The following is a 21,936-nucleotide window of genomic DNA, read 5'->3' as shown; positions in this document are numbered from 1 at the left end:
TATTGGGTTCATGAATAAGAATTGACCCACTCCCCCCGACACCCCACCCCCTTCATAGATAGATAGATAGATAGATAGATAGATAGATAGATAGAAAGATAGACAGACAGAAAGAACAGGAAAATAGAAAGATACATAAAAACAGAAAGACAGATAGAGAGATAGACTATGAGACAGATAGACAGATAGATAGATAGACTATGAGACAGATAGACTATGAGACAGATAGACAGATATACAGAACAAACTAACAAACAATGTGAAAGATAAATATAAAATCAAGATGTCGGTTGACAAGCTAGGACTAGTATAAGACTAGATAGCTAGGGTCGAGTAGGATAAAATCACTGTTATTATAATATTACGTGACAAACCATAGAAAAAATATCTTAAAATCATGGTTGGAAAAATTTTCAAATTTATTTACATATTTTCTCTTTATTTTCACTCCCCTCCCCCCTCCCTTAAATAATCTGAAGAAAAAAATATTTTTTCAGTATTCTCAAAAATTAGAATGCGCAGGGCGTCCAACAACAGTAATTTATCCTCAAAGCAACAGTTTAGGAGGCCGTAGAAAATACACTGTTTATTTTTCAACCCCCCCCCTAACCATACCCTCCTTTTATATCGGCGAATATATTTTTAAACAGTATTAAAAAAAAATTTGAATTTTGTTCTCTACTCCGCCATGGAAAAACTAATGTTGAAATCATGATACGAATTAAGTGAGATTTTACTTATAGCTTTAATAGGCAAAACAGGCCAGATACATGGGGGGGGGGGGTAATGGCCGCGGTATTCATATGAAGGGGGGGGGGATTAAAATCGGGTGTGTAATGTGTTTAATCGTTGGATTGTTTTGTTTCCTTTTTAAACAATTCGTCCTGCACTGTTGACGTTTTATAACAGGGATTTTTAGCGCCATTTTTATTCTTTGAAAACTCATAAATTTCGATAATCTTTTTAATATCATAATTCATCTTTTGAATTAAATCTCAATAATAGTTCATGTAATTAACGCTGGTTAATAATTAAAACTAATGGCGTTACAAAGTGAGCGCCAAGTCGAAGATTATTAAACACCTTTTTGCTGAAATAGAAACTAGTTTTGTGAATTAAATTCCATGTTTCTTATTCTTAAACTGCTTTTTTATCTGATAAGACAACAATTGTTGATAACCAGACAACGTTATCAATAAGCAGACAACATTTATTGATATGCAGACAACATTTATTGATATGCAGACAACATTTATTGAAATGCAGACAACATTTATTGAAATGCGGACAACAATTATTGATATGCAGACAACAATAATTGATTAGCAGACAGCATTTATTGATATGCAGACAACAATTATTGGTATGCAGACAACAATAATTGATTAGCAGACAACATTTATTGATTTGCAGACAACATTTATTGTTAAGCAGACAACAATAATTGATTAGCAGACAACATTTATTGATAAGCAGACAACAATTTTTGATATGCATACCACAATTATTAATATGCAGACAGCAATTATTGATATGCAGACAACAATTATTGATATGCACAAAACATTTATTGATATGCAGACAACAATTATTGATATGCACACAACATTTATTGATATGCAGACAACAATTATTGATATGCAGACAACAATTATTGATATGCACAAAACATTTATTGATATGCAGACAACAATTATTGATATGCACACAACATTTATTGATAAGCAGACAATATTTATTGATATGCAGACAACATTTATTGATTATGATAAAAAAGATTTATTAATTAATTTTGAAAGACAAATAATCAAATTCATCAAATTGATTAAAATTAATCAATGATCAAATGATCAAATAATAAAACTATTTACAAAAATCTGCCTATCCTAAGGGCAAAGGAAGAGAGCTTGACACATATCTGCTGGGTTAAGACCGGACTCAATAATCATCTCAATAATATCATCAGTGCAGGCTTCCACCAGGCGCCAGCAGATCTTAAAGGGAATCTTTATGAGTTTTAAAAAGGATAGGAAGATAGGAAAATAGTTTATCATTTCTATTTCTATTTCTATTTTTTAAACTTCATTGGTTTGGAATAAATAATTTTTTTTGTGAACTTAATAATGTTGCACTTTTCATATCTAGCTTTTAGACATTTTACTTAAACTAATACAGTGGGACTCATTAAATTGTGGAATAGAAATACGACATTAAAGCAATCTTTTCTGTATTAGACGTTTTCCTACATCTAATAGTTTTACCCACAAAGGATAAGACTGTGAAGACGACTGGAAACTCTGAAGATATGAAGTTCCCAAGGTTAAATTAAGTTTACTTCATTTAATTATGTCTTTTAATGACGTATTTAATAATTTTAAAAAGAAAGAAACAAATTTAAAGTTTCAGGAAATAATAAAATATGTTTAACACTATTCCTACTGGGGGGGGGGGGTCAATTTGACCCCCCCTGTAGTTTTTTTTACATAACTCAAAAAGTATTGGTCTGAGGCTGTTGAAATTTTCTGACTTTTCTTATATACCCAAAGCCCTCCCTTTAGGACTAAAACCGTGCTTTAATACTAACTGCCTGAGTCCTCAGGCACACTGCCTGAATGACTGCTTTTGCCTGTAACAAACTAAATCTTTGTTTTGACCCACTTTCACTTGTCAAATTTTGATAAAATTTAGCTTTTTGGAAAGCCTATGACATAAGGAAACGGATTGCACAAGTTTTGCGAAAAAAAATTGCAAAGTTTTCGCAAACAACCTGTCAAAGGAAATTTGCACATTTTTAGTTTTTCTTAATTAAAAATCAGGTTATTTAAAATTTTGCAAAAAATTTGCATATTTGAAATGGCATGGTCAAGGGCTTTTCAAAAATGTATAATTTGTCATTTTTTGGACAAATTTTTTTTGCGATAAAAATTTCAATTTTTGAAAATTTGAAAATTCTAAAAGTAGAGCACAAGAGCTTTCTAATGATGTATCATTTGTTATATTTGGACATAAAACATGGGATTTAGAGAGGGGGGGGGTCAATTTGACCCAGCATATCCTGGTTTTCAAGTACCCCAGCAGGGATAGGGTTAACAAACAGTGTTAATTCTATAAAGTCGTCTCTGAAGTCTCTCCCTTTGTGGGTAACCCTGTAGCTAGTAAACTTCCCAATTAATTGCTTTATGTTTATTCTATTATTCGAAATTATAACTTGAGTCTAACAGTTTTATTTATAAGAGACTCAATCTGATTAAATTATCTGTCTAACTATAACTGACTCGTTTGTCACCAGTCTGAAAGAAACTGACTTAAAGGCAGTAAGTCTGCCATAAACTTAAAATTTCAATCCCCTATATCTTGGCAACCTGATGGTACAAACCTTTGATATTCAAAATATATATTATTTGATCTAACATATTTCAATGGTCCACAACATTGGGTTGCAAAGATATAAGGATTAGAATACAGGGGTGTGTGGAAAAGACTCATTGTCCAATATCTGTCTCATCATGTAAAAATGGAATATTTTTCATCAAATCTTGTACTAAATTAATTTAAAAAAGTATTTTTACTAACTTCAAATATCCATGGTATGCCTTCACAAAGATTCTCAAGAGCATGCGCAATCTAAAAGAGTGAACATTAAAATAAAGATTAAATCGAGAATTCGAGACATTTGTTCAATTATTTCTGATTTTACTTAAATGTCTCATTCTACAAAAAAAAGTATAAAAACATTGGATTCAACAAATATTTTATGGCGTAACAAATTCTAGATCTTTTTTCTTGCGTACCTAAAATGAACTCAATATTTCAGTTTTCAAACTAAACATTTTATCAAAAAAGAATTATACTAAACATAATATTCACGACTCATGACGATCCTCAGTGTAGTCAAAATTCGTTGAACAACTCAAATATAATTCCAATGTCATAATGCAAGGAAAGTTAACTGCAGTTGCGTATACTCTGCGTACATATTGAAACCAGTTCTCTCTGGGCGGAATTTGTAAACAAGAATAGATGCCTCAGTGTTCGTTTAGTATCCAAGGAGGTTAAAAGCATTACATTTTGATAATTTTGATAATTCGCATAATAATTTCCTATGACCAGAATATTTCATTGATTTTTTATGTGAAAGATGGATCCCATGTCAGGCTTCGATATCCGTCTCGTGTTTACATTACCGCCCAGAGACAGTACACTGCAGTACAAAAGATGCGTACACCTCTGAAATAACTCTCCTTGCATTATAACCTTGCATAGTTCTATGTATTTTGCGTAAGAGTAGTCATGAATTTATAATTACAGTTTACATTGTGATGTTTGGATAATAATTTGAATGACAATTAGGGTTTACAAAATTTCGATAACTCTCTTTCGCGAAATTTTGAAGAGCCATTTAAAAATGGGATTAAATAATGAATAATGAATATTTTAGATAGAATTTTCATTGAAAATTTTTGACAAACGTTTTTCAATATTTTTGCGAATTTTGAGTCTTAATCTTTTGTTGGAAACCCTAATGATATGTTCTCTAACCTGTTCTTCGTTGTCTAGAAGTACATCATCCAGTTCTTGGAAGATAAAGGTGCACACATCACAGGTCAGCTCATTCTTACCTCTTCATTATACATACTGTGAGACCCAACAAATTGTGGAATAGTAAGACGACACAGTATGATTTTAGATTGTCAAAGAAGTAACAGACATACCCATTTTACTTGATAAGTTGATTTTTAAAATTATTTGGTTTTTATCTAGCCAAAAAAAAATAAGTTTGCTAAGATGTCGTCTTCCGATTTCACAGTTCTCTGGGTCCCAATGTTGGAATGCAGTTATGTAAGGAAGTAACTCAAGGAATCCAGAAAATGTCCTGTATTAGAGAGAAATTTAAACAAACTTAGTGCTGTTCATAATTTTGCATATTTTCCTCCCAAAATCGTCAGTTTTACTTTTAAGAGGAATGTAAATAGACCCAGTGATGCTCAGACTAAATTCCTCCCAAAAACTGCTGTACACACACATAGGTTGATCTCCTCTGTACAATTTAAAGCAGTTTACTGTGTATTGGACAGTTTACATGCCACTGTAAACTGAAGATGGGCGCGAAGCGTCCTAAAAGCCTAGTATAATTACTTGCTTGATCAGATAAAGCTTTGAGTCTGGCATTGTCATCTTTGCTACTTGAAATTATGTTAACAGGTATGAATAAAACCAACTTAAGGCTTGATGATGATGATGATGATGGTGGTGTAGGGAATGCATCTGCCCAGCAGGGTCGAGGAGCTGTTGTACTTTCTAGAATACAAATATCAACTATACAGTGGAATCCAAGAAATATATAAAGACTAGGAACCACCAAATGTTATATGTCGAACTTGTGTACTGCAGTGATATAGAGATCAAAATAAAAAAATTCAGTGGCAAAACATAATTAATGTGTTTGTGTGCGGTGAGGGGGGGGCATATGAAGATCTACGAAAAGATAAGTTTTCATCATTTAGATATATTTTTATTTCCTAGAAACCTAAATTTTCCAAGAATCAATAATCTTTCTTTTTTTAAGATTGACAAAAGTTTTTTAGTAAAGTTTACAAATCGGGCAAAATATGTTCGAGAAAACCAAACGTCATTGAATAGCTCATAGATTGAAAAACTATTTTTATAATCGTTTCTTTATTGTATTGTAGTGATGCTGATATTCGATATTTTTTTTTAAAATGAAAAATTTGAATAGGGTTCTGTAACATCTTACTTAAATAATGCACATACAGGGTCACCTACAAAGGATAAGACTATAATGATGACCTGAAACTCTTTAAATATGACGATCTTAATGTTTTAATTTGATTATCGCTCTTAACTACGTTGAAAAAGATAATATTAATTCCGTACAGTCGTCTCAATCTATGCATTTAAACTCATATTAACATGTTTTAATGGGCCTCCTTAGCTTGATTTGCCTTGTAAACATTTCAACGAACTTGTAATCTCAAATGCATATCTTCTAGACTGGAATTTAAATTTTATAATGCTTGGAATTGAGTCTTTGCAACAAACTCTGATTTTCTAACTTCTATATCTTTGCAACCAAATGTTGTTGACCTTTGATATTTGAAACTATTAATTCTGCTAGAGCTTATAATCTAAGTTTAAAATATTTAAGATGTTCACCATCAGGTTCGATAGATATTGGGATTGGAAAATTTGAGTTTGTTGCAAAGACTCAAATCCTTTGAGTCCAATAAACTGAGTAAAACCCTGACCTTGATAAATAAAACTTAATGTCGGTAGATGGCATTAAAAACATTATGTATTCATTCTATCATTGAAATATTGGGCTACCACAGTAAGTAATAAAAACTGTAAAATATGAAGACGACATTAAAGCGATTCAAGTGTTTTTATTTTACAAAGCATAGAGTTTTACAAGTACTTGTTAAATCATTTATTCCATAAAACGAATCTATTTACACTCAACAATTGCTGTGCCTAATGTTTATCAGACTATTTAAAGTCATAACTTGAGTCTAAAAGTCGTCTTTCTGGTCAGATTTTTCTGGTTCTCACTTTAGCAAATAAGATTTTTGAACTCTATAATCTAAGATGTCTTGGTTTAATCTACGTGCTTTTAAGTAGGTGTACCTGTACCTGTACGGTGTACCTGTACGGTGTACCTGTACGGTGTACCTGTACCTGTACCTGTATTTGTACCTGTACCTGTACCTGTATCTGTACCTGTTGTACCTGTACCTGTACCTGTACCTGTACCTGTACCTGTACCTGTACCTTTACCTGTACCTGTACCTGTACCTGTACCTGTACCTGTACCTGTGCCTGTGCCTGTACCTGTTCCTGTGCCTGTGCCTGTTTGTACCTGTACCTGTACCTGTACCTGTACCTGTACCTGTACCTGTACCTGTACCTGTACCTGTACCTGTACCTGTACCTGGATTGGTTTCAGTGGTTTGATTCTGTGCTGCAACTACTAGCAACAAATAGGAAAAAGCAATAAGACGAAGCATGTTGATATTACTGAAAACTAAAAACAGTTTTAACTTTTCTATTATCTCTCTTCTTATCTTTTGTAAACATTATTGAAATAAACTTATCATTTGTTTTTGAATTGTTTTTGTTTTTAAAATATTGTGTTCATTTAAAAGAATTTTTTAAAAACAAAACTGTTTTTCCGATCAGATAACTAGAGATATATTTATATAATATCATATTATTAAACAAAATTTATTTGAATAATTTTGGAATTTGCTGGATAAAAATAACAAGGATTATTATAAACTCATGGACTCTTCTCTCTGCCCAATTATTAGTATTTTTTTACATTTTCTTTTTAAGTAATTTTTTTAACAAGCATAATAATATTAGAAATATTATTACATTTAATTGTATTCCAAGATATTTACATAGCAACGTAAATATTTTTAGTTAGGCAAGCTTTAGATTGTAAATTTATAAAGTTAAATGTAATTAAAAGCTTAAATAGAATAATTTAACATTAATATCAAACTTCAAAGTTTAAACTACACCACAAAAAGCTACAACGTAATCTGCTTTAAATTGGCATTTTAAAAAAAAATAGGCCTTAAAAAATTCGACTTTGACTTAGTTTGCCGCAACCTTTTTTAAAACAAATCAGCCCAACCAAGCAGGATGGTGAATTTATTATATTTTCTGAACTTGATTATCACATTGAATTTAAGTTTATATAGCTTTGTTATAAATCTAACATATACTTGTAGCAAATATCGTTGCAATCCCTATACTTGTTAACCTGAACAGTGAACATACCTAGATATATTACATTGTACATTGTCGTAAATCTAAATGTACTTATCATTAACCTAGCCTAACTACGTCTGTAAATATGTCAAAACCTGTATTGTAATTAACTTAAAACTACATCAGTGATTGGCTTAACTACGTTAATATATATCTGAGCTAATCTGTAAAGATATGTGCATTAACTTGACCTGTCACATAAATATCTAAATGTACATTAGTTGAAATAGACTCTTGAACAATTACCAAGCAAGAGGAATTGTTCGTCTTATAGCGAACAAGAAACTCCTAAGATTGAGTCCGAGTTGAGGCATTGATAGTTTACAAGATTGTGTCTAAGTTGAGGCATTGATAGTTTACAAGATAGTGTCCAAGTTGAGGCATTGATATTTTTCTAGCTTGTGTCCAAGTTGAGGCATTGATAGTTTAAAAGATCATGTTCAAGTTGAGGCATTGATAGTTTATAAGATTGTGTCCAAGTTAAGGCATTGATAGTTTATAAGATTGTGTCCAAGTTAAGGTATTGATAGTTTATAAGATTGTGTCCAAGTTGAGGCACTGATAGTTTATGAGATCATGTCCAAGTTAAGGCATTGATAGTTTACGAGATCGTGTCCAAGTTGAGGAATTGATAGTTTATGAGATTGTGTCCAAGTTGAGGCATTGATAGTTTATAAGATCATGTTCAAGTTGAGGCATTGATAGTTTATAAGATTGTGTCCAAGTTAAGGCATTGATAGTTTATAAGATTGTGTCCAAGTTGAGGCATTGTATAGTTTATGAGATCATGTCCAAGTTAAGGCATTGATAGTTTACGAGATCGTGTCCAAGTTGAGGAATTGATAGTTTACAAGATCGTGTCCGAGTTGAGGCATTGATAGTTCAGAGTTCAGAGATTGTGTCAAAGTTGATACTTTCTGGTAAAGATAGATTGTGTCCGGTTTGACATTGATAGTAAAGGGACATTGAGTTATTCCTGGATTGATACAGGTTTGAGAAGGTCTTATGGAGTAGGGTATTTACTATATACTTTTTTAGTATTAATTCATTTTAAGCTTTTCAAATTATAGGCACAATAATTGACTACAGTTGGGAATTCTTGAACCGTGGATATCGAGATCAAGCATTGATCTCGATCTTCTGTTAATCTACAGATTAATTTAATCTTGTATTCGATATCCAGTGAAGAGTGTTGTCTGAGGAAAACAAACAGAAGCTGGTAATTTTGCTTTCAACTAATAAGAGAAATTGCAGATATCCAAAATCAAGAGATCAAGCAGATTAAAAGTGCCCAATGTGGATATCGAGATTGAACAATAAGGATCAAGGGTATCCTACATCAATTCTCCTAGCTTAACTACCGATAAACTCATGTTGAAAAAGTGTTCAAAATTCTCATTTATTTGATTTGTTAAAAAATGACAATAAAAGTGAGGAAAAAACTACGGACATAGACCAAGACCTCCACAGATGTCTTCAGGGTTGAGTCCGCTCTCTATGATCGTCTCAATAATCTCATCTGTACATTTTCCAAGCAGATCCTCGCAGATCTAAGCAATAACATATTTTAATCATCAGACTTTTCTTCGACTCAGAGAATTTGACAATTCTCAAAATCTAAGAGATACGAGACTGTAAAAACAACCTGAAATTCTAAAATTATGACGAGTCCAAGGTTGAAATTAATCTTCTTCCTTGAATAAAGTTTTTTTTTGGCTGAATTAATGATTTTGCAATGAAAAAAAAAGTTTACAGTTGCCAAGAATCAATAATATAACTATGAGGCAACAGATAGTATAAATTCTGTACAGTCGTCTATGAAGTCCTTTGTACCTGTATATAACCCTGTATATAAACAAACCTAGTGTTACCCAAACTCTGTATTCTTTGTATTTCCGTACACTTCTAATGTAAGCAGTCGTCGTCGTATGTATTTAATACAATGAAGACGACTTTCGATTAAAACCTGTGGTTTCTTCCAAGCTTTCAAACAGCATGGATACATAAAAACAAAGAGAAGCTGTCAATAAACCGCTTCTCTTTGTTTACTTGTAAACTTGTAATTTGAAAAAAAGCTTTGAAGAAATCCAAACTTAAACAGCAAAGTCGTTTTCATTGTATTAATATAAACGCTGACCACTGTCCCATGACCATGATTTAATCAGAACTATTTTAAAGAATGAAAAAGTGTTCTTTGTTAAACCTGAGTTAAGAAAGATGGTACACTGTTACAAAGCTCCACTAACGCATCAGCGATCTAAAATTAAAAAAACACTCTTAGAATTATTAATTTTGAAACCTCGCACAAACATTAAATAGTTTATTTTTCTCAAAATACAACAGAATTTTGTGCAAAATTATATGTTTTTAAAGGGAGTGACGGCTATGTAAGGTAGTTGAACTGAGTATACAGTGTTGTGGAAAACTTCTTTCAGATTCATTTGAGACATATTGAACTTTTTAAAGATCTGTAAATCCTGAGTTTGTGCGCAAATTCGACGTTCAAAACTCCTACTTTTCAGAATTAATTTTTTTAAATTATTAAATAACGACAATGAAAAATAAAGTAAAAATTATACAGTAATCCAATTAGATGGTTAGGAACATATTTCTCAAAAGAAATTTGTCAATAAATCAATGCTAAAATCGTTTATTTCGTTTTCATTATTATCTTGAATTTCTAATTTTCTTTGAATTTATTCGCAGATTTCTTCAAATTCTTCAAATGTCGTCTTTTCAATAATAATTCTAGAAAATCTGCGAAAATCTTTGTGAATAATGAGAAACCAGAATAATGAGATAATAGAAACTAATAATTAAACAAGATTACTTATTTTCGATGATAAGATTAATTTTTATTTTCTCAACATGTTCCTATACATGACGTCTGTAGTTTATTGTAGAACATTTTTACATTTTATGTCGTCGCTATTTAATAATTTAAAAAAACTAATTCTGAAAACGTATCCACCCCCAAAGTAGCAGTTTTGAACATCGAATTTGCGCTCAAACTCAGGATTTACAGATCTTTCAAAAGTTTAAAAAGTCTCAAATGAATCCGAAAGAAGTTTTCCACAACACTGCATACTCAGTTCAACTACCTTACATAGCCGGTCACTCCCTTTAAATAATTATTTTATTTCTTACATTTCCTTCATTTTCCAATAAAATATCATCCAGGGCTTGGAACAGGAAGGAACATATTGTGCAGGTAACATCATTGTAGGACCTTAAAGGGACTGTTTACGTAATTTCAAGTGGCATGTCCGATTCACTTAACGGTACCCTTTAACCTTCATTTAAACAACAATGAGGAAGATTTTGTTGCACCATGCTTTCAGGGCGCTTGGCGCCCACCTTCTATTTTAATAAAACAATTTATTTTTGTATACATTGTAAAACAGAAACAAAAAAGTTAGAAGATCTCAAAAAAATAAATTTCTTGGATTTTCAAAATTTAATGAAAATCAAATTTTGTATGGGGGGTTAATGTTTGAAATTTTGATCATCCATAAAACTTCCCTGGGGTCATGTAAGGTCCCACACAAGACTTGGCCCCGATCGGTTCAGCCGTTTTGACATATTTATAGATTTTTATTTGAAAGAGTGTTAAATTCAAACAATTTCCATCTTTTTCTCTGATGCATAAATCCACAAGTCGTATTGTTAGGAAAACTAAAATTGATAATTCAATTTTAAGATAGAAACACAAAGATATCCTTTTCATTCTTGGCCTGAAAGAGAATGGTACCGTTGTGAATCTGATATGCCCATTTTTTAATGGATGGTCACCTGAAATTTCTGTACAGTACCTTTTATGATTAAAGGACTTAAATAATTGCAAAAATGCTATTTCTTCTGATCCTTCATGCAAAGATTAAATTTGATTTAAATCGGCCGCATGCAGTTTTACATAAAACCAGGATTATGGATTTTTACACCAAATAATAAGATATTTCCCATTCTCTAAAAATACACCATCCTTTCTCATATATAAACCCAGTCAATTATCAACAAAGGCATTCATTTGGATTTGGAGTTGGAAACTTTTATTCCGGATATAAGCCTAGTTGGATATAGAGCTAAGCCTAATAGGATATATATATTAATTGCTTGGGAACCTAGAGTTGCCCAGGTTACTCATAATTACTCCCGCCGTTTACCCGCACTTGGTCGTACATTACGATTTTAGATATTTCACCCAATGAAAGTTGACCTACTCAACTTAGAATCTCAAAACCAAGCTAAGAACATTCGCGTGGCTCGCCCGATCGGTCCAGGGGTTCATGATCGACATATGATCGGACATCCAACAAACAAAAAAACGACTTTATATATATATATTTATAAATATATATATATATATATATAGATATATATAAATATATAGATATTTAACCTGGAAATTTTTGAAAATCCCGTTTCTTCCCAGCACCATAGATCATCAGGAGTTGTAGTCGTTTCATGAGCTACAGTCGTACTAGTAGGTTCATATCTGGTAGTCTCTGTAGTTGAAGATGTGTCACATTCAGAAGTGGTAGTCTCCATAACAGTGGTAGTCTCTGGTGCAGTAGTAGTAGTCGCTGGTGCTGTAGTCCCCTCAACAGTTGTAGTCTCTGTATTATCAGGAACAGTTGTGTCGATTAAGGATTGCTTACTCTAAAAGATCTGGTATTATTTAGGGATCATATTTATGTAGTAACACTCTATAAATTACAGTAAGAGGACTAACATCCGGACGTGTTTCTCAATTGTTCATATTTTCTAGAAAATTCGATACTTCGAAATTAGTGACTATTGACAACATATCATTGAGAAAATGCTCAAAATGTTTGCATTCCCAGCTTAAAAGCGATATTTTTGCACAGTGAGACGCATGAAGCTTTGGAATAGGACTGTTGGGCTAAAATTATGGTTTTAAAGAGTCAAATGAACATAAAACACAAAAACTGTGCAGTGTACACAGAGCCATTTTACTTCAAATGTGGACTTTTAGGATACTGAAAAAACACTTTGTGCTCGAATGAATGACATCTTCCTATACCACAGTTTTATAAGTCCCATTGTACGTTTTAACAATACATTTAAAATCCTGTTATATCATATATTTTACCAGTTTGGGGAGAAATTTTGTCTTACAGGTAAGACTGGGGCTTAGTAAAGCAAGGAAGAGGATTGTGTAAAGTAACTTCATTTTTTCTAGACTGTACACACTGTACGCTGTACACTGTACACACTGTAAGCTGTATACTGTACGGTGTACGGGAAGTAAGTGAACGTACCTTTGTCGTAAAAGATAAGAGGAAGTAAAATACACGCACAAAAAAGATGTTTAAAAATTTTAATCTTAAATTATTTTAAAAAAAGTGCGAATTAGTACGAAATCAAAGCGTTTAAAGAAAATCAACTTTTCAAAAATGTTAAAAAATGTTAAAAATTTGTATACGTCAAATATTTTCATTTTTCTGTATTTTGCCCTAATTTCAATATTATTGTTTCTAGAATTAAAAGACATGTTTGTAGAAAATTTGAATATAAACCTAATGTAAATATTCTAAGTATGTAAACAAAGATAAAATTTTACTTCAAAATGATTAAAATCTCAAAAGATTTGTAATTTAAAGATTTTTTTGATGTGTTTGTTTTAATTCTCTTTATAATTTTCCTAGCATTGATTGAATATCCTAAAGTTTGAAAGTAAATAAACTAAGATGTCTGCTGGTTTGACTGTTTGTTAGAATCCAGTCAAAACGGCTGAACCGGTTAGGCAAATTTTTTTTTGTGGCATCTCTTATGACCTTAGAGATAGGCGGCCGAAGTAAAATTTATAATTTTTGTTTGATCACCGACTTTTGCCAATAAGGATAACCACATGGCATATCTACGTTTTGCCTTTACGAAAATTTTGTTTTAAATTATGTATTTAATTTTAAGCTGCACCCTGTATACAATGTAGGTGGTATAGCCTACTGTATAGATAAAAAAACCGTTGATATGTGAAGAAGGATTTAGTCTGTGTTGTGTATAGTTTAAGTGAACCAAATTTGCCATTAAATTCAGATTTACAAATTGTACTACATCTTAAAGAAATAGTCTAACAATACATAGTGTTTATACAACTACTTATCCTGTAAGAATAGATGGTTAGATAGATAGAAAAATATATAGATTGATAGATAGATAAATAAGAAGGTAGATATATAGTTAGATAGATATATAGATGGATAGATAGATAGATAGATGAATAGATAAATGAGTGGATAGATAGATAGGATGAGTAGATAGATAGATAAGTAGGTAGACAGATAGATAGATAGATAGATAGATAGATATATAGAGAGACAGAAAGATGGATAGATAGGATAGAGACAGTTAAATAACACACTGAGAAAATAGTTACTCAATTTAAAGATTAAAAGATTTGGAGGAATTGGACGTTTAGCTTAGCCTAGGTTTACTATACAACTAACTAACCACCATTTCTTTAATTCATAATCAACCATATTTTCTTTCCAAATTAAAGGGACTGTATACTATTAAATTTAAAGGGAGTGCATTTGCCCATTCACAACGCAACCCTAAAATGCTTTTGCAGATCAAAAATAAGTAAGATACAAAGTTCTTCTCTTTAAAAATTGATTGTTTCAATTTTGGCTCATCCTTAATTGTGACAATGGAAGATTTTCAGAATTAAACTCTCTTTATTATCATTAATTAGCTAAAGTTTAAAGGGTACCGTTGTGAATCGTTTATAAAATGCCGCTCTTTAAGTGAAATTACTACAGCGACAGTGTCGGGGAAATAATCTCATTCTTTTTCCATAAAAATTATCCGTATTTACGAATATTCTTTTCCATAAAAATTATCCGTATTTACGAATATTCTTTTGCTAATTCTTTCAACCAGATTGTCAAATTTGACCGAATTTTCATATTTTATTTTGCAGAATTTGAGGATTAATCTATCTATCTATCTATATCTAGTTAATGTTGATGAGCTACTTCGAACCTAATGAGAGAACTCATTATTCAACGTCTAGCATGAATGTACAAAAAATAAAAAATATTTTCAAAAAATATTTTTCAAGATTTCTTGAACAATACTAACGACCTAGAAAATCGTTTAATATTAGTCCTTTTTGGGTCTTATTAACAACCCGAGTCAAGAGAGGATTTTAGGGAAATTATTCATTGTGAACTACTCATTTTCAGAAAGGTAAACTAGGTTTCAGTTAAGACTTCAGAGAGAAGGGTGGGGGGTAAAGAAACGGGAGGCATAGGAAAGAATGTTGAAAAAAGGGATTGAAGGGAAGGACTGTAGAAAAAATTGAGGCCTATTGTAATTTACGACATACCTTGTTTATAAAGGAAATACGCAAATCCTGTATTGCGATTAACCAATTTCATGTACGTATATATATAACTCAGTCATACCACTGTAGTTTCAGTAGAAATAAATATATCTATTTACTGTATAGCGCTGATTAAACGATTCATTACTCTGATTCGATAATAAGATAGATAGAAAGATAGATGTTACGGCCATACTATTTCTCTATTGGTTCTGAATAGACAGCAAACACATGACTGAACCATGATTGCATCAGGCGCTAATGGACTCGGCATACAGGAGTGATGCACATATTGTGATTGTTTAACTACGTTATATATATAACAGCGTATAAGTTATAACTTGTAACTACGCTGTTAAACCCTATTCTAATATGAATTAAGAAATACACCTCAGTTGATAGAATAACTCCGTACTGTTTACTGCGAGATAGTAATCCTTAAACCCTGTTTTTATAATTAGGTGAATCGTTCCCTTAGATTTAAGAACGATATATAGCTTGTTGCATAGCTAGGCTTGTGTCCTTGTGTGGCATTTAGAGCATTTGATCGTCCCCATCATTTGGGATCGATATATAGCTTGTTGCATAGCTAGGCTTGTGTCCTTGTGTGGCATTTAGAGCACTGTATTAGTAGTTTTATTTTGATAGCTATGCTTGTGTCCCTGTTCTGTTGGAGTTTAACAGCGACCGAACCTGGATAGATTGGTTCCGAGAAATTGTTATGGAGTTGATGTTCACTACAGGACGGGGGTGGTAGAGAAACGTAAAGAGAAAGGGGGGGGGGAGGATTGTGAGACAATGGGGGGATGGAAAGGGGAAGAGAGAGGGTAGAGAGGCAGGGTTATTGCTGCTGATTATATACTTCAACTCTTAAACTTTACCAAGTATGAAGTTCAAGGACAGTTCAAATTGTTTACTAAATTCTTATTGTACTGTACTTTACCCTAAACATTGTGTACTTTACCCTAAACATGGTGTACTTTACTCTAAACATGGTGTACTTTACCCTAAACATGGAGTACTTTAATTTACAGTCAGTATATATGTATGTAGTATGTTTGTTATTTCTGCTCTGATTAAAATTTATCACTTTTCCGCTCATTTCTCGCTTATTCTTAACCTATTCTATCCTATTTGTTCTATTCTATTCTATTCTATTTTATTCTATTCTAAAATATTCTATTCTGTATTTGGAAGCTGAAGCTTTGGTACTTCACCTTCAACAGCAATTAAACCCATTTTCAGGATTTAGGGGAACAATTTTACGAAAAATAAAAAATAAAGATTTTTGCCAAGTAGCATTTTTTTCTGGAGCATTTAAATGTGTTGTTTTTGCAGCAAACCCAGTTTAGGGATTGTTTGAATGTTGAAAGAGTTGAATTAGGAATAAAGGTATGAAGGAAGGATGGAGTGATGAATGGATGAATGGATTGATGGATGGATTGGATTCTAAAGGATACTAATTGTTATTTAACTAACGGTCAGCAAACTAAATCAGACATACAGTGAACCATCTAGACAGATAGACAGATAGACAGAAAGAAATATAGACAGATAGATGGATAAACAGATAGACAGATAGACAGGTAGACAGATAGACAGATAGACAGAAAGACAGATAGACAGATAGACAGATAGACAGATAGACAGATAGTTAGATAGACAGATAGACAGATAAAAAGATAGACAGATAGACAGATAGAGAGATATACAGATAGACAGATAGACAGATAGACAGATGGACAGATAGACAGATAGACAGATAGACAGATAGATAGATAGACAGATAGAAAGATAGACAGATATACAGATAGACAGATAGACAGATAGACAGATAGACAGAAAGACAGAAAGACAGATGGACAGATAGACAGATAGATCAACAATTAATACAGATATAAAAATAAAAAGAGAAAAAAAAAATTAAAATACATTTTAGGAAAGATATTGGCCGGAAACATAAAATTATTAAACGCTGAACACAGAAATCTGACTCTGTTAACCCCCGAACTACTTTTACAGAATATATTTGCAGAGAAAAATGCAAAAGCGGCGTTTTTAAGAACGGGGGAGGAGGTATATTAAGAAAAAGGGGATGGGGAGGGGGTAATTGCCTGCGGCTAGGCGGTGTAGATACATATAAATTATAAAGTACTTAGGTACTGCTACTTTATTGCTTAACAGTCAAAATCTTCAAAATTTGAGCAAATATAAAATATTGCGAAATATTGCGGAAATATTGCACACGTCATCCATACAGAAAAGACCACACAGAGTGTTGTTTTGAAAGATGGAGTCAATTATTTTATGTGACCTAACATTATAAAAGTCTCATGCCGAATTCAAAGCAGTGCCTTTTTGGCCTTTATCGTCGTTTCTTTCTTAAAGCATTTGCTAAATTCTAACCGTTTCCATGTATGCCTCTGCAGCTGAGGGGCTAAAAAAGAAATGGCAGTATATGACATGGACGGGAGAGGACATAAGAACAAGAGCAGGACACAGAACCTCTCAAAATAGAACAGGAATATTTAAGACAGAAGAAATAAAATTGTACAGAAAAAATATGCAATAAAAAATATGAAGTTGATTAAAAAATAAAAACAGAAACACGGAGCAGAATAGACAGAAACAGGGAGCAGATTAGACAGAAACAGGGAGCAGAATAGACAGAAAAAGAGAACAGAATGGACAGAAACAGGGGGAAGAATAGACAGAACCAGGGGCAGAAAAGACAGAAACAGGGAGCAGAATAGACGGAAACAGGGAGCAAAATAGACAGAAACATGGAGCAGAATAGACAGAAACAGGGAGCAGATTAGACAGGAACAGGGAGCAGAATAGACAGAAAAAGAGAACGGAATGGACAGAAACAGGGGCAGAATAGACAAAAAAGGCAGAAACTAGACCCAAACTGAGTCCTAATATTTATGTGTGTGAAACTGTCTGTTTTCTCGTCTCCTTCTTCTCTCCCCTGTCTGTTTATGTTCCGTGCTGAATCTAAGTATTTTCCTCAAATTTTTCAGGGGCACTTTTCAGGGGCAACCGATGGTCTACCCCCCCCCCCCCAATTCTGTATTTTAAAATTATATTTTAAACCACTTAAGCTTATCTGAATAGTTTTTTAGTTACCTAATATGCACCCCCTACTTGTAAGGGCCCCTGTGCCCCCCACCCGCTCCCCCTCTCCATAATTCAGGCAGAGTATGTATAGTAGGTTGTATATCCTTCCAAATACAAGATTTTGGCATTTAACAACTACTTATTCAAAACTATTAAACATGGCTTTCGGAATTGTGAAAAAGTTCCATTTTGGAAACGCAAATGAACGTCAAAAAGTGTCATAAATATGAGTTTTACAGCTTACACACACTGGAATGTGGAGAGTTAAGAGGTTTGTAAATAGCCCCCTCCCCCCACCCCTCAGTTTACAATGTAAAATCATCCAAACATNTACACTCACACACGTAGGGCTCAAACCAAATCTAAATATTTTCAATTATGCAAACTTACACCACCCTCCCTCCTTATCACGATTTTGCAAATAATTGCATTTCATATTTTCAAACTTAATTCTTATGTAAAACACAAGAATGTCAAAGGTTCTCAAGAATCAATTTTGGACTGGAGAGGTTTCGTGAATATTATCCTACATTACTTGGGTATTTAAAGAGGGGGGGGGGTTCTAATATTGTTTTATTGATTTTTAAAGGTATCTGTATTCAGACGCATAGTAAAATATTTAAGAATAAAATCCTAGAATTTTTACAGAGTTACTTTAAAAAGGATGAGACTTTAATAAATACCGGGAAAAGTTTAAATTTAACGATTAAAAAGTTGATTTGGTCATCTTTGTTAAATTATAGCCTTTTGAAGAAACACACTAGCAAATATACAGTGAGATACATAAACAGATGGTGAATAGTTTTGAATGTCTTCCTCCATATTAAGTATTAGATATTAAAGACTTTTTGCAGTTTCTTTAGTTTAAAAAACTTTACTCAAATATATTTTATTAGAAATCAATTTACTAAAATATGGATGCCATAAAATATTTATTATTATTCTCTTTGGTAACAAACAACTTGACATATTATGGAAGAAGGCATTTTAAACTATTCACCAATTGCACATGTCATGTTTCGTGGGACACCCTGTACGATAGGAAACTATTTGCGTTGTAACAACTTCAAATGCACGTCAACATTATTGTAAAATCGTCTTTATTATTTCACAGTTTTCTGATTCTCTCTGTACTGTAACAAAAAAAAATAGGATGCATCATGTCCAGCAGTAAACCATGAATGTTAGATAAGAATTAGTTAAATTTCGCCAGTCGTCTCTGAAGCCTCAAAATGCATTTTATCTTGTATAGCGTTTTATCTATGTAGCATTTTATAAATGAAGCGTTTTTCTAGAATTCTGATACATGACTTTTTTTTGGACAAAATGGCATGCGACCTTCTTTTACTTTTCTACTTTTTATCCCCCTCTGTTATCCATTATCCTTGGATATATCTGTATACCAAACATCATCCTTGTTATCTCCCTCTGTTATCCATGATCCTTGGATATCTCGTTATGCCAAACATCAATCTTGTTATCTTCCTCTGTTATCCATGATCCTTGGATATCTCTGTTATTCAATACTTGGTTATTTTACTCTGGTATCCTTCTTTGTTATTTTCCACATACTATTCATATGCACAAGGTTATCTCCTTCAGTTATCCAGGATACTTCTTTCTTATGCATTATTTTTTATATTCCTTAGTTAATATATGTTTAAACATACTTGATCAATGTTTGCTCTTTCAGTTGAAAAATATCATTTAAACCAAAGTAAACGGTCCGTACACCCTGAAACTTGTCTGAATTGAATAAAAAAACGACAAACAGAATTTAACAAAAAGATCTAGTTTTACAAATTGTAGTACACCATCTTTGAATAATATTTAGTGTGATGTATTAACATAAAAATTTAATAATCCAGGGGGGAGGGGGAGGGGCAAAGTGTGAAACCGATTTATTATTCAATTATATTTATTTTAATGTATTCTATAGAATAGACCGATAGATAGATAGAGTATAAGGCTATTGGAGTATGTATAAACAAAAGAATTAAGAGATACTTTTCTTCATGAGCATTTCATTTTTGCCTATATTTCTTTAACATTTAAATTATAATAGACCAGCCAAAGAAACCAGTTGCCCAGTGTACTCATAGATACTCATGCCGTTTACTCGCGCTTGGTCATAAATTACGATTTTAGCTACTTTTCCCTAGACAAGTCGACGCACTCAACTTTGAATCTGAAAACCAAACCAAGAACATTCTCGTGGTTCTCCCGGGTTTCACAATCAAAATTTAAGGCAAATCGGTATAAAGGTTCATGAGTTATGATCGGACATACAAACAAACATAGAGACAAACAAAGATCACAACTTTATAAGAATACTCAATACAGGATCAACCCTCATAATATCTCTTATTTGAACCCTTTTTACCTGCTCCTTGAACAATATCTAGTTATATATCAAATATCAACAATACAGTGAATATCTAGAATATATATATATATATATATATATAATATATAGATATATTGGGGCTAGAAGGGCTTTGTAAAACCAAGTTTATAGCTCCAACTTCTAAAAGTTTATATCTATCTATCTCATGTGTAATGCATCTATTTATGTGAAATGTACTAAAATTATCATTTATATTTCTTCCTTTTATGTTTACGCAATTCATTCAATCTATTTCATCTATTCTATTCCGAGGGGTGGGAGGGGGAGTCGATCTTTGAAGATTATTTTGCAAGGAAGTATATATCCCTGCGAGAAGAAGTTTGAAAATGACTTAATCATTATGTTTTCTTTATCAATTGGCAACTTTAGCCAATTATTTTATGTACAATTGTACCTTAACTCAGGGCCTGTACATGCATCGTTTTAAGGTTCATGACCACTCTGGTCACAAATCCCTTTTACAATCCATTTATCAATTTGCAACCTCATGGTGTAAACATTTATTTTATCAAATTTAGACTATCTAGTTTGACTACAGAAATCAAGATCTATGACATCCGGATGCAAAGATATAGGGATTAGTGTTGTGGTGAGCGATCAGTTCCTTTCATATTTGGTTTTAATTTACTATTACATTTAACATGTCGTTCAATAATCAATCATTTATTCATTCTATTCTTACTTTAATATTTCCTTCCTGTTAGAATATTGCATTTACTTATACATTAAACATGTCAATCATATATATATACATTTATATAGGGTTACAAATTTAGACCGGGGGGGAGGGGAGGGGGGGAATACAATTACGGGGTAAGGGACTAAATACATTTACTCTTTATAAACAGGTCCTCCCCCCTTTGATTAATTTCTGAATGTGTCCTTTATTATTCAAGATGTATACTACTTTATATGTCCAGGATACCTACGTTTTTGTCCCGGATACCTACTTTATTGTCCAGGATACTTATTTAATTTTCCAGGATACCTACGTTATTGTCCCGGATATCTACCTTATTGTCGCGGATAACTATTTCCTAGTATCGTCCTGGAAAACTACTTTATTGTCTTGTCCGGGAAAAATACTTTATTGTCCCGGATATCTACTTTCTTGTCTTGTCCCTGATAACCACTTTATTGTTCAGTCAGTAAAGTATCAATTTTTGTGGGTAGCAATGAATACTCCAAATTGTCATCCAGTTCGGTTTAATATAAAATTTTTTTTATGGGTTTTTGATAAAATCCCCAAAAAACTATTTTC

General features: G+C 32.4%; 2 protein-coding genes across 2 annotated transcripts; both read right to left on the bottom strand.

Annotated features, from left to right (window-relative positions):
* Nucleotides 1–1,003: 1,003 nt before the first annotated feature.
* Nucleotides 1,004–7,057, bottom strand: LOC111718220 (uncharacterized). Its single transcript, XM_023493759.1, has 5 exons — nt 6,950–7,057; nt 5,220–5,298; nt 4,540–4,621; nt 3,574–3,624; nt 1,004–1,994 (listed from the first exon to the last, which is right to left on the bottom strand). The coding sequence occupies exons 1-5, from the start codon at nt 7,023–7,025 to the stop codon at nt 1,887–1,889; spliced, it is 396 nt and encodes a 131-aa protein (XP_023349527.1). The 5' UTR covers nt 7,026–7,057; the 3' UTR covers nt 1,004–1,886.
* Nucleotides 7,058–9,182: 2,125 nt separating this feature from the next.
* Nucleotides 9,183–13,055, bottom strand: LOC111718230 (uncharacterized). Its single transcript, XM_023493772.1, has 5 exons — nt 12,911–13,055; nt 12,197–12,456; nt 10,945–11,026; nt 10,001–10,054; nt 9,183–9,347 (listed from the first exon to the last, which is right to left on the bottom strand). Exons 1-5 carry the CDS (start codon nt 12,989–12,991, stop codon nt 9,240–9,242), a joined length of 585 nt encoding a protein of 194 aa, XP_023349540.1. The 5' UTR covers nt 12,992–13,055; the 3' UTR covers nt 9,183–9,239.
* Between the last annotated feature and the right edge of the window lie 8,881 nt (nt 13,056–21,936).

This window comes from Eurytemora carolleeae, unplaced genomic scaffold (genome assembly GCF_000591075.1).
Source record: "Eurytemora carolleeae unplaced genomic scaffold, Eaff_2.0 scaffold407, whole genome shotgun sequence".
NCBI classification, from domain to species: domain Eukaryota; kingdom Metazoa; phylum Arthropoda; class Copepoda; order Calanoida; family Temoridae; genus Eurytemora; species Eurytemora carolleeae.
The sequence above is the reverse complement of the archived record's forward strand: the minus strand, read 5'-3'. Positions and strand labels throughout refer to the sequence as shown.

Excerpts from the sequence above, each read along its gene's own strand:
- LOC111718220 (XM_023493759.1), bottom strand. The coding sequence starts at position 7,025 with ATGCTTCGTCTTATTGCTTTTTCCTATTTGTTGCTAGTAGTTGCAGCA. Across the intron at positions 5,299-6,949 it reads AACCACTGAAACCAATCCAG|AAAGTACAACAGCTCCTCGA; the intron begins GTACAGGTACAG and ends TTTGTATTCTAG. Across the intron at positions 1,995-3,573 it reads GCATACCATGGATATTTGAA|ATCTGCTGGCGCCTGGTGGA; the intron begins GTTAGTAAAAAT and ends ATTCCCTTTAAG.
- LOC111718230 (XM_023493772.1), bottom strand. The coding sequence starts at position 12,991 with ATGAAGTTACTTTACACAATCCTCTTCCTTGCTTTACTAAGCCCCAGT. Across the intron at positions 10,055-10,944 it reads TATTGGAAAATGAAGGAAAT|ATCGCTGATGCGTTAGTGGA; the intron begins GTAAGAAATAAA and ends TTTTAATTTTAG. Across the intron at positions 9,348-10,000 it reads TACCATCTTTCTTAACTCAG|ATCTGCGAGGATCTGCTTGG; the intron begins GTTTAACAAAGA and ends GTTATTGCTTAG.